This window comes from Urocampus carinirostris, chromosome 1, assembly GCF_059441175.1.
Source record: "Urocampus carinirostris isolate Australia breed hairy pipefish chromosome 1, RoL_Ucar_1.0, whole genome shotgun sequence".
NCBI lineage: Eukaryota > Metazoa > Chordata > Actinopteri > Syngnathiformes > Syngnathidae > Urocampus > Urocampus carinirostris.
This window is the reverse complement of record NC_142349.1, coordinates 49,064,952-49,077,670: the sequence shown is the minus strand read 5'-3', so window position 1 is coordinate 49,077,670 and position 12,719 is coordinate 49,064,952. Positions and strand designations below refer to the sequence as shown.

At 40.4% G+C, this 12,719-nt stretch overlaps 1 protein-coding gene across 1 annotated transcript in view; it reads left to right on the top strand.

The window, feature by feature from the left end:
* The first annotated feature begins 6,909 nt into the window (after positions 1-6,909).
* hook2 (hook microtubule-tethering protein 2) overlaps positions 6,910-12,719 on the top strand; it is a 42,970-nt gene continuing 37,160 nt past the window's right edge. Inside the window, exon 1 of the mRNA XM_088343240.1 lies at positions 6,910-7,053. Coding sequence (XP_088199366.1) covers positions 6,952-7,053 — 102 coding nt within the window. The 5' untranslated portion in view covers positions 6,910-6,951. The remainder of the gene's footprint in view (positions 7,054-12,719) is intronic.

Sequence of the window (12,719 nt, the reverse complement as noted above, 5' to 3'; positions counted from 1 at the left end):
CATTATTTCAGTTTGGTAATTATTGTTTTCACAACCAGCGCACCATAATCTGCTGCCTTTTAGGCACAGAGGTGATCAAATCAAGTCAGCCTTTACAATAGGGCATTATTTCAATGATCTATTTTAATTCCGGGCACGGTTTTCGTGCAGTTAGTACAACAGGTTTTTTTGTATGTGTTTTTTCCCGATAGATAATGACAACCTTAAACCAAAATTCTCTAAATCAGTGGTCCCCAAACCATGGCCTGGATCCAAAGTTGGTCCAGCCCTTGATCAATAACCAGGCTATTTTGATGTGTTTCACCCAAAAGGACAGTGTGTAATATTTAGTTCCTCCTCGTTGTAAATGTAAATGGTCTGCATTTCAAGTCAATGAAGACCTACCAAAGCACTTTACAATGTGCTTCACACTTTTCCCTTTTACACACTAAATAACCGATAGCAGCGTCAGCCATGCAAGGCAACTACCTGCTATCGGGGGCATTAGGGATTCAGTCACTTGCCCAAGGACACTTCAACATATAACACGGAGGAGCTGGGACTCTAACCTCTTGATCCCAAGACGAGCGTTTTACCTCCTGGGCTACTGCCGCCCCTTACATCAACACATTCATCAGTGTTCATTTTACCTCTGAAAAGTGCTGGGTCCCAGGGATTCACATGCTCAAAAATCTATGGGTCCCAACAGAGTTGTTATCGAGGTTGAAATTGTAAATCGGTGACAAATATATAATAAAAATCTATATATACATTCAGTTTTAATCATCAAATTATTAATTCATTTTCTGCATCAAATTATTGTTGGTAATATACCGATAAAAGGGATAACCACAAACCTGTCTTTTTTTCATTTTCTCCTTTTATACTTCCTTTTTTTCTTAACTTCTTTATACAACATAGTTCGTAATATCAATCATCAAAGCAAGTGAGCCATTTGGGAGCCGGCTCTCTTTAATGAGTTGAGCCAAAAAAGCCGGTTCTCCAAAAAAAGACGGACTTCCTTTCACTACACAACTCGAACTCGTTTGACTTGATTGATTTGCCGTTTCGTGATTGTCGCTGTATACCGGATGGTACCCATCATTGACAAACTTGCGTTTTTCACTACAGATTTATTTGTACGTCGTACACGTCTTAAAATGCATAATGAACGTACTTCATACGGCAAAAACGTACGGGTTGACAGGTATGAATTTCTCCGTCGTTTTTTCGTGCCGAAATTATTGCCGCTTTCTGCATTCGTTTCGACTTATTACTGACACTGAAGGAATTACCAATTTTGTGTTGATTTTCACCTAATACTAACTGTTTTTTAGAGGCATACTTAACCTTCACCTTCACTCGACGACAACCACCACAACAATGACGTAATCTCGAAGCAACGAGATCTCGTTTGCCGAGATCGGCGTGCAAATGAAAACTCGAACCCCGAGACCAAAACAACAATGGCGGATCTGCCTGACGAAAAGTTTGGAGTGCGGTAAATTGTTGTTAAAAAAAAGTAATCGGGTAATGATGACAATTTTGTGGCAAAAAAGTTGCGTCCCGAGGACGCACATTGATTTAAGACTATGCGTCCCCAGCAAAAATGATGCGTCTAGGACGCAGGGACGCGGGCAAACGAGAACACTGATTCATTCATTAAAAAAACAAAACAAAACATTGATTTGAATTCCAGGCAAAAATGCATGAATTATCTTAAAAATTAGATTTTTTTGTAGGTCGACACATTTGTATTTCTTTAACATAATAGAATCCACACCTACGCCGCCATGTTTCTCTAATGTCTTGCTGCTTTCTGTAGCACTGGTTTTTATCCATATTAGACAACAGCCCCATCTAGTTGTCAAATATTACACACTGGGTCTTTAAAAATTAACTCAAAGTCTGAAGGCGCATTTTTGGTGGTAACTGGATTGCAACCCGAGTTGCAGTGGTTAGAGCACCAAACTTGAGACTGGGAGGTTCGGGTTCGCGCCCCGGCCGAGTCATTCCTAAGACTTAAAAAGTGGTCGGCGGCGCCCTCTCTTGGCTGCGGCTGCATCGGGTCAGGTGCAATCGACATTTCGTTCTGTGTACATTGTTACACAGAATGACAATACAAGGAAATTATTATTATTATTATTATTATTATTTTACCACTGACCCAACTGTGACAGAATGTCTCATTATTACACTTTCTCTAGTCATCGTACACAGGAGTGCCAATTTAGTTGTACATTTCACATAATACGATGACAATACATTTGGAACTCGCAATGGTTAAAAATTAAGATTTGTTTCTGGTACCGTAAATACAAATAGTGTGACAATGCAATATAATCTACGGCCTTTCCACAAGTTAAGTCCACTTTCCACTGAACAGCACAACACAGAGTTTATGTACCATGGAGTTTTTAAGTGTTGTTCAATTTTATTTAATTCATAGTAATATCAAATTTCTGACTATTGTCTTCTAAAGGTTTCAAAAGGACTATTTGATTGTGTATTACTGGAAAACAATACAGTTTTACATCATCACACTTTTTTTGATACAAACTGACCCCGGGCCCTAATACAAGAAGGGAAAAGTTACGCGGCCCCTACAGGAAAAAGTTTGGGGACCTCTGCTCTAAATAGTGTTTTTATCTGGTTGCTCATTTTTACAATGTTATTAAATGCATAGCATCACACTGAGACTTTTTATTTATAGTCGGAATATTGGGAAATTCCCCAAACAGCTGGTCAATTTTCACGCCGCTTAAAGTCAAGCACATAGTAAACACCTTTTACTTCCCCAACCCCATGCGCATTCCCTTCCAACGTCAACAAATGATAAAAACGCATCGATGCCAGAAGAGCTTGATGGCGATAGGTCTAAATAAAGACCACAAAATAAGATCATTTGGACCATATTTCTCTTTATTTATTAACTTGGAAGCAGAAAGTAATGGCCTTTCATTGGCTTTAGTATTGTGACCGTTTCCTATTGATGAAAGTCACCCCTGAATTGCTCAAACTCAATTGACTTGCCGCTGGAGCTAGGGTGGGGGTCAGCAACAAGGGGCTCTGAAGTTGCAGGCAGCTCTTTGGCGCTCCCTAGTGGTTCCCTGGCTTTTTTTCAAAAATGTTTGATAATGGAAAATTATATGGTTTCTGTAGAAGGATAAACATTATTTTTCAATAGAAATAGATGTATGACCATAGGGTGCACCGTGTGAAAGGGCTCAGTCCCCGTAGTTGGTTGTATTCTGTATGTAACACATACACATAATAGTGCTCTGCATAATAGGGCGCTGGGGCTTTCTGTTGCAGCCACTGCTGTTGTGCCTAAATCCGACTCTTCCCCAAACGTAAATAAACTGGCTATCGCTTCAAATCTTCATGGCAATCCAGTGTGCCCGCGTGCTCCCACTATGGTCCCGGCAAGATAGAAGGAGAGGAGGACGTAGCCATCATTCAATCAGCCCAAATCAAAGACAATTTTAAAAAATTCCATGAAGTCTCGGAATTTGTGGAAAGGAAACACCTGGAAAAAGTGTTGAAAAGGAGGGCTTTTGCTACATCTGCCTCGTGCATTTTCTGACAAATTGTCAATAGCCGGCAAAATCAGACGTCATTGGATCAGTTTTCCAACAAACGTGCAGCAAAAAGGTAAATTAATATTTTTATCATTTCCTTTATTCTTCGTTTTTTTTTACATGATGTGCCTTTCGTTTCACGTTTATTGTGTGGTAATCCAATTTCAACATGTATTTGTTTCATTTTCTGATACTCTTTTATTTTTTCTTAAAAAAATTATCATACCGTACTTTTGTAGCGCTTCGAACGGATAAGCGCATTTACGTACAAAATGAGTCTCTACTTACGAAGTTTTCAGGTTACAACGCTACTCCGAGAACAAATACATTTCGGAAGTAGAAGTACCAATGTATGTGTTGCCTTCCTTAGAAAGGTTATGTAAAGCTTTTAGCGTTTTGCTGCTCCGGGCATATACTATTTTTTTGGGAACAGCCAAGGGTTGAGTCAAATCAGGTTTTCCACAAAAAGGCGCCTAAGAGAAACATTCCATTGTTTTCCGCTATTTTTTTTTTCCTGCACGTAATAAGATTTTAGAAGAAACATCAAAAGGCATTATGAAAATTAATCAGTAAGTAATTCATAATTCTATAATCGGCATGGGCTGCACTTAAAGGGATAGTGTGTATTACTCAGTGTCTCATAGTAATAAAAAAAAACTTTGTTCAAAAAAAAAAAAAAAAATATATATATATATATATATATATATATATATATATATATATATATATATATATATATATATATATATTAATTCAAATGATGAGTAAAAATACATTGATTATCATTTTTTAATTACTTGTAGGTCCAAAATTTGCACTTATTTGACATACTATGAGCCTCACCCAGAGAAAGATGACATAATTATTCGCAATCTTGCTGCTGCGGTTACCACCAAAAACTAAAAACCTGTGCTTTATTGTAAAGAAATATCAAAATAGGAATCAAATATACGCCATATAAGAAAATCAGGTGATTTAAATGAATAATTTTCCCATTTTGCATGAGAACTAAGTGTAAAGGAACAGTGTATTATTTAGCCGCCCCGAGTGGTAAAAAAAACCTGACGTAATTCATTGAAAAAAAACTATAATGATTTGAGTAATAAGGAAAAATACATGATCCTTTAATTATGCATGTTTTTAAATACCTGTTGGTCTAGAAATTAGTATTTAATTTATATAAAATAAGCCTTACCTAAAGAGAGCTGACATGATTGTCACCATCTTGCCGCTACGGGTACCTGCAAGCCTCAAAAAGGCGGGGCAAAAAATAATAGAAGTAAAATGGTGCATTTTGGCCACTTTAAGTCCCTCTACTGTGTACTTTTAAGCACTTTTCAGTTGCCCTAAACAATACAGTGGCAACTAGTGGTCAAATAAAACAGGCTGTATCTTTATCTTCCTTATTACCATAGGTCCCTCAAACTATAATCTTGGGGGATGCAATTTGCCCAGGTGCCGCAAGCTTGAGAACCCCAATTAAAAGGAGCTGTACGGAATTTATTTATTTTTACCAGATGCCGCCATCTCCTGGCTTGTGTCATCATTGCAGCCTCTGGCAAGCTCTTTATGATGTGTGTGCAAGCATGTGAATTTCTTAGATGCACTCTAATAATAAACTTATTTTTTCATCTTTTCGGGTGTTTTGGGTTGGTGTTTGGAGTGGAATTTCATTTTCTTACCTTCACTGTTTACATGCTACACTAACAAATAGAGACCAGGGACGAGCATGAAGTCACACTCCTGCTACTTCCCCTAACCCATTCCTCCTACCTAATGTGTTCTGCCCTGAATAGCTTTATTAAAATTAAGATAAAAGCAAATTAGTAGAGTGAGATAATAAGCATAAGGGCTGTTTGAACTCAGTAAAGCATTGTTAACACATACTTAACAAAGAAAATATTCCACATTCAAATTTTTACAGACATCTCAAACGACACACACCACCATTAAAGTATTTGTATATAAATGTTAAGTACAAATGTCACTGAGATCATGACATCTACTTGCTTACTTGTAACATGTTACAACAGGCAGATTTTTTTCCAGGTTGACGAGTATCCCAAAGCTGTCTTACAAATTTCAAGATCACGATCGGCCTCAGATCAATTTAGATCACCTTTCAGTGTCGCTAGCCGGTTGCCATTGCAAACTGGCAAGACAATGGCGATGTGTCTCACGTTGCATGGAGGTGCAATACACCTGATACTCACAAGGTGATTGGCCCTAATGACATGGGCTCACCGAGGGACTGTCCCTGAGAAGAGGCACTTGTTACCGAGCCCCAGTGACTCATCCATACTGGCCATGTGCAGCACATTTGTGTGAGAGAGGCTTGGAAACAGAAGACGGCTGTTGAGCGGGCTGATCAAACACAACTTCACTGAACAAAAGAAATATTGAAATTACAAGGCATGCACATTACTTTGTTTCATTCCTGAACTCTTGTGTTGCCATTTACACCAGTTATCAAGACCATTAATACTTAAAGAGGCAGCGTGTATTATTTATAGCCACCATCACAAGTACCAATATGTTAAAATCAAGACGATATATTTGACACTATGGCTAACTGGTACCCTAGTTGCTAATCACTATATATAACATAAAAATTTGTATCTAAAGTTATACAAGCAGTTGTAAATCAAAGATCAATACTCCCTCAATATATTATCTAAAAATGTATATTGTCAAACTAGGATCTAAATTTAAACATATACAATCCATTGCATGTTTACTGCAGTCCTCAAGTAAGAATACAATCCACATCTACAATAGACTCAGTGATGTCTATGGTCTACTATCCCCTAGTATAAGTTTACTTATAACAACTTCATTGAGAAAAAATGTGAGAAAAGTACTACTTGATTCTGGCTTTCACAAAATACTGCCGCTGATGACAATGAGACATTTCAACATTTGGAAGGAATCTAGATTTAAAGGAACATTAAATTGCTATTTTTTTCTATTTAAGAAAAAAATGGCAAATGGTGAATGGACAGCATTTCATTAGCGCTTTAACCAGCCACTTGAGGACCTCCAAAGCGTCCAGCACTTGACACTTTACCCATTCATACACAATCTCACTCACCAAAAACAAATAACAAGTATGTTCGGGTGAAAATATCCTAATATGTCATTTTTGCTAGTGTTATCTTACGTTGAATGTTTCAATACAGCGTTTTGAGTCGTCTGCAAAGTACTATGTAAATTAATTTGGATTTGGATTTGCATTTGGTTGTTTAATGTTTCCCAAAATGGTGTTTGTTTGGTAAGCGTGGCTCCATCATAAAGGACCTCTGCCTTGTCAAAGTTCACTGTGCTGTTGGTAGAAACTGTCACTAGGCAAAGCAACAAGTCAACAAAAACAACAGCTCAATAGTTTGTCTGCATGTTAACAAATAAGTTGATTGAATTTGGAAAGACATTCCTCCACTCCTTGTTTGTCAAGACAGGCTGGTACAAGACAAACTCTGCGTGCCAACTTCCTGAGGTGAGAGTATTATTAACTACCTGGACAGACATACTGTGCTTGTAAATGTGTGGTTAGCGAGGGCGGGAAGGGCCGACCTGATAAGGAAGGTCGATATAAATCTGCCTTTTCTGACAGCACGTACTGGCGAGTGAGGTCATGTCTACAAGTGTGCTTTGTCATTAGACTATTGGTGTGATTTTCCGTCTGTCAATCCTCTGTGCTTCTTTTGTTTTGCTCCCCCTGTAACACCTGAGAAAGGGGGGGAGAATAAACTGTTGTCAGCAACCCAACACATTCCAGTTCCAAATGTTTGGGCGCAGCCACTCCTCCTAAGAATTATTTTGTTTCTTTTGTAATCCCAAAATTTTAAACATGCAAAATGGAAAGAAATTGCATGAAATCTCTATATATTTTTATGGTATATTCCAATAAGTTACTGAGAGAATGCATTTTGAATACAGCATGTTGTGTCTTTGTCATCCTGAGCTGTGTTGTCATCGAAGGAACACCAGCACCATATTGTTTCACGTGTTAATTAGCCGAAAGGGTGACGAGTGTTTTATGCTAAGTTTTAGTGGGTTTTTTTTTTGGGATAATGCCTTGGGCAGGGTTAGCAACCCACGGCCCACGGGCCGCATGCGACGTATTGTCGCTGCAGATAGGCGTTTTTCCAAAAATATTTACTAATTGAAAAAGGTGGGAGGGAACTACATTTTGGTTTCAATATGAATTGAAATGATCTGCATTTATATAGCGCTTTTCAAGTCAATGAAGACTTCCCAAAGCGCTTTACAATGTGCTTCACATTTACCCATTCACACACACTCACACACCAATAGCGGCCGTGCAGCCATGCAAGGCCCCAACCTGCTTATTGGGGGCGTTAGGGGTTCATTGTCTTACCCAAGGACACTTCGACATGTAACACGGAGGAGCCGGGATTCGAACCTGCGATCTCTTGATCCCAAGACGAGCGTTCTACCTCCTGAGCTAATACCGCCCCTAATATGGTTTATAGAGTAGGACAAATATCACACTAACACTATTAACGTTTTATCAATGCAGTAAAATTATGCTGAATAAATACAGTAATCCCAAAGTGAAAGTCCGCGAAGCGTCACACCTTCATAAAAGCCCCCAAGGGGCAAACTTACCTCAAGATAACGTTGTACCTTACTAAGAATATATGACTGTAACAATAAATAAAACTGTAAATCTACAAATTAAGACAAAGAACACAGTATTGAAGTTCAATTAATGGTCTTTAATGTCATTTGACAAGAGTACAACAAAATTGGAGGTTATAGCTCCAGGTCATCTGTTTCATGGGTAATGGATCTGGCGTAGGTGATATGCCAGCTCGGCATGAGTCGCTTAGGAGAGTTGTTAGCCTAGGCATAGCACTAGGCTGGACCTGCAGCCTTGCAATTACATTTGGACGCCTCAGTTGCTTCCCGAACCCGATAAATATCCACGGAGCACATGCTGGTGATCGGCATTTCTTTGCACTGTCCTGACTTTCCACAGAGTCTAATTTAATTGATGATATATTTTTTTTCATCGTAACAAGCTGTTAAAGTACTAGATCAGCTGTAGCCGTGTTCTGCAGTTTGTTTGGGTTTTTTCTTGGGTGTAGGGGGTGGACACATTGACTATTGCGCCCGCCCGGCTGTTTGACTGACAGCATACAGCAGCCTATCACAGACACTTGCCTATTTGTCACCTGTTACAACAGATGGATCATTTTTACAGGTTGTATCCCCAAAAGCTGTCTTACAATCCTCAAGATCACAGTCAAGCCCACCCAACACACAAAGCCATCCATAACCTGGCCCCATGATAGCATTTTCCTTCTGCTGTCTGCCATGAACCTTGATATCAATTTCAATTTAAAAATTCAATTGAATTTAAAATCCGCAAAGCAGTGAACCAGCAATAACAAAATGTAGCGAGGGGTACATTTCATCTAGGGGTATAACTATCAGCTTGTACGGGTTGATGGGTGCAACATGTCAAGTTTGTCTGCAGCTTTCTCATTGGTGTCGGGTAGTACAAACACGGGTTACAAGTTGTCATCTCGAATGCCGCAAAGTCATATATTAGGACTCCAAGTCGTGGCTCTACTACTTAAACTCCTGCCTGGAGTACTTGGCAATGCAAAACTCCAGGGCTGCTCTCCTCCGCTTTTTTTCTTCTCCTGTCTCACGTTACGAGAGTTAGTCAAGTCAAGTCATTTTTATTTGTATAGCCCTAAATCACGAAGAGTCTCAAAGGGCTTCACAGATTGTTACACTATATTACACAAACTATTTTCAACCGACAAGAGGAGTAGGTTATTCGTATGCAATGGAGTAGAAGTGAGTTTTAAGTTTAGATTTAAACATTTCCACTGAGGTTGCAGATCGAATCTCAGGGGGAAGAGCATTCCACAGCACCGGTGCCCGGATGGAGAACGCTCTCGAACCAGCAGAAGACTTCTTTGCTCTCGGGATCATCAGAAGACCAGCACTCTCAGATCGTAGGCTTCGGACCGGGACATAGTGGCAGATCAGATCTGAAAGATAAGAGGGAGCAAGTCCATGTATGATTTTGTACAATACTAAGAGAACTTTGAAGTCACATCTTTGGCTAACTGGGAGCCAATGCAGGTTAGCCATAATCGGTGTTATGTGATCGTACTTTTTTGTCCTAGTTAAAAGCCTCGCTGCGGCATTTTGTACTAGCTGAAGAGACTTGATTCTGGACTTCGGGAGACCGGAGAGTAGTGCATTGCAGTAATCGAGACGGGAGGTAACAAATGCATGAATTATTGTTTCCGCATCAGACTGAGACAGTATTGAACGGATTTTAGCAATGTTGCGAAGATGGAAGTTGTGCGAACCCATGCGCTGCAAACAAAACAAAAACTTTTGGCGGCAACAAAAACATTTCCAAAAGTTTCAAGATATATAGTTTCACCGTTTTGGGCGTTTGTTCAGTGTGGTGATGACCTTGGGGAAGAAACTGTGTCCGAACCTGTCAGTCCTTGTTTTAAGGAACCTAGAAGATTCATGTTTTTTCCTTTTTTGCATTTGATAAAATTAAGCCAGAAGTTGACATGCATATCAGAATTTTAGTGGAATATGTCAGGAGCCGGGCCGCACGGCGGCGCAGTGGTTAGCGCGTGTGCGGCACAAATCTAAGGTCTTGGGAACCTCCTGTGTGGGTTCAAATCCAGCTACCGGACTTACTGTACGGAGTTTGTATGTTCTCCCTGTGCTTGCGTGGGTTTCCTCCGGGAAATCCGGTTTCCTCCCACATTCCAAAGACATGCATTTCAGGTGGATTGGCCAGTACAAATTATCCCTAGGTGTGAATGAGCGAGCGAGTTGTCTGTCCCTGTGTGCCCTGCGATTGGCTGGCAACCAGTTCAGGGTGTCCCCTGCCCACTGCCCGATGATTGCTGGGATGGGCTCCAGCACCCCCGCGACCCTACTGAGGATAAGCGGTGCAGCTAATGAGATGAGATGAGATGTCAGGAGCCATTCCTCTTTACTCAATAAACAATTGCTATTGCTAAATTATTACTCACGGTCACTTTAATTTACAGCAATTTTAACTTTTTTCCACCCTCTTTGTTTATTTAAGTTACTTCTATTGGTGTTACAATAGACCAAATGGGGAAGAAATAATTTTACAGACATGCAACAGTAAGAGGAAGTGAAACAATTTTTTTTACCAAAGAAACAAATGATGCAACCTAAGACAGCAAATTTGCAATTGTTTTTTGAAACGTTGAAAAATCAAAAACGAGTAACGGAAATTTTCTATTTTTCATCCAAAAAAGGGAACCATTCCTTGTTTTTCCAAACCAGCAACCCGCAAGTTTATAAAAGTAAATCATTACTCAATCTTTGCTTTTAGCCATCCCACCTCCACCCTCCAGTTCCCTCCTGCAGAGATGCGAGTGCGTCATAGTGGAGTTGGAAAGGAGGAGAAGTAAAGCCTTTTGATTTTCAGGAAGGAAACGCATCTGGGGAATAAGGAAAGAGAGAACGGGTGAAAAGAGGAATTAACGTGGAGGAAGAGGGGCTGGCTGAAAATAGCCAGCTTCTGCTGGAGCTCTGTCTTGCCAGAGCAGGAACCGCACCTCCTGCCTCTCAAGAGTTAGTCAGACCTTTACCTTTAGGGTCTGACTAACTACCCTTACATGTGAAGCCCCCCAGGTCAAGAATCCCACCTCCTTCCAAGATCGTTACTGTGCTCCTGTGTTTAATGATTTGGGAATTTGCTGTTGGTTTTCTGTCATGCACACGAAATGCACACAAAATAAGGACAATAGGATCGTCCCATTTCCTCTATCATTGTTCCTAAAGTCTGTTGAATTCAAATTTAACCTAGCACCAAAAAATTTCATTATTAATGGATTTTTCTTTCATCATTTGAATTTGCACCTGTGAGAGAAACTCAGAACAAATTAAAGGATATACGCTGACTACATGCTTAAGCAATAATTGGGGGGGTTGCACCATTTACCTCATGAGGATAACAATTTTCCTGAGTCTAACAGTCAATTATTGACTCTTTCATTATGTTCATTAGTTGTAGTAGTAACCCCTAGTGTACAGCCCTTTGAGATTTTACAAACAAGGGGGTTATACAAATAAGGCGGCCATACAAATAAACTTGACTCATCAGTATCAGTAGGAGTGTTCATTAGAGGAGGGCAATACTTGGAATTGTGGTATAAATGTGATCCAAGTAACTACATGGTAGTATTGATTGATAGTAATACTTTAGCTTGGAAATGTCTTGATCATTGAAGAATTAAACCTTATTATCTTGAGTTAACTTCACAACAAACAGTGCTGCCACTTGTTCACTAATTCGTTCTCCCCCTATTTAAACGCATAATTCTCATTCACTCCTTGTCAGTCTATCAGCGAACTTCCGCACATCAAGGCAAGCACGTTTTAACTCTGGCTCCCGTCTGTCCTGTCCTGTTTCCTGCCCTGGTTCCTGCTCGTCCGCCCCTGGCTTCCCGATCGTCTCCGGTTACCTGACTTGTCCAGATCTTCGACTACGCTCTGTTCTCCCATCTCAGCTGTCCGACTTGCTTCTGTCCTCCGACCACGCTCCGTTCCTCCATCCCAGCTGCCCGACCTGCTTCCGTCCTCCGACCACGCTCCGATCTCCCGTCCCGGCTGCCCGACTTGCTCCCGCCCTTCGACTACGATCCGTTCTTGAGGGCCTCCGGCTCCTCCTGCCCAGCGAGCACCGGGTCGCTGTTTGTTTACCCGCGCCTGACTTCCTCGATTCCCTAATAAAGCTTTGTGTGAAACGTTACACCTTTGGGTCTCCTGCCTGTTCTGGTTCTGACACATTGCACAATACTTTGAAAATAAAGCCAAAAAGTACAAATAGTGTAAAACAATATAATCTAATGCCCTATGACTGGCTGGCAACCAGTTCAGAGTGTCCCCTGCCCACTGCCCGAAGATACCTGGGATGGGCTCCAGCACCCCCGCGACCCTACTGAGGATAAAGGTTGCAGATAATGGATGGATGAAATACAATATAAAAACCTTTAACACTATAAAGAAATAATACTTCTAGAGCAAAAGTCGAGTGCCAAACCCCAAAAAATCAGCTATGTAACAAACAAGCTCTGTTGCCATAGTGACTTACAGCTTTTCGTTCAGGAA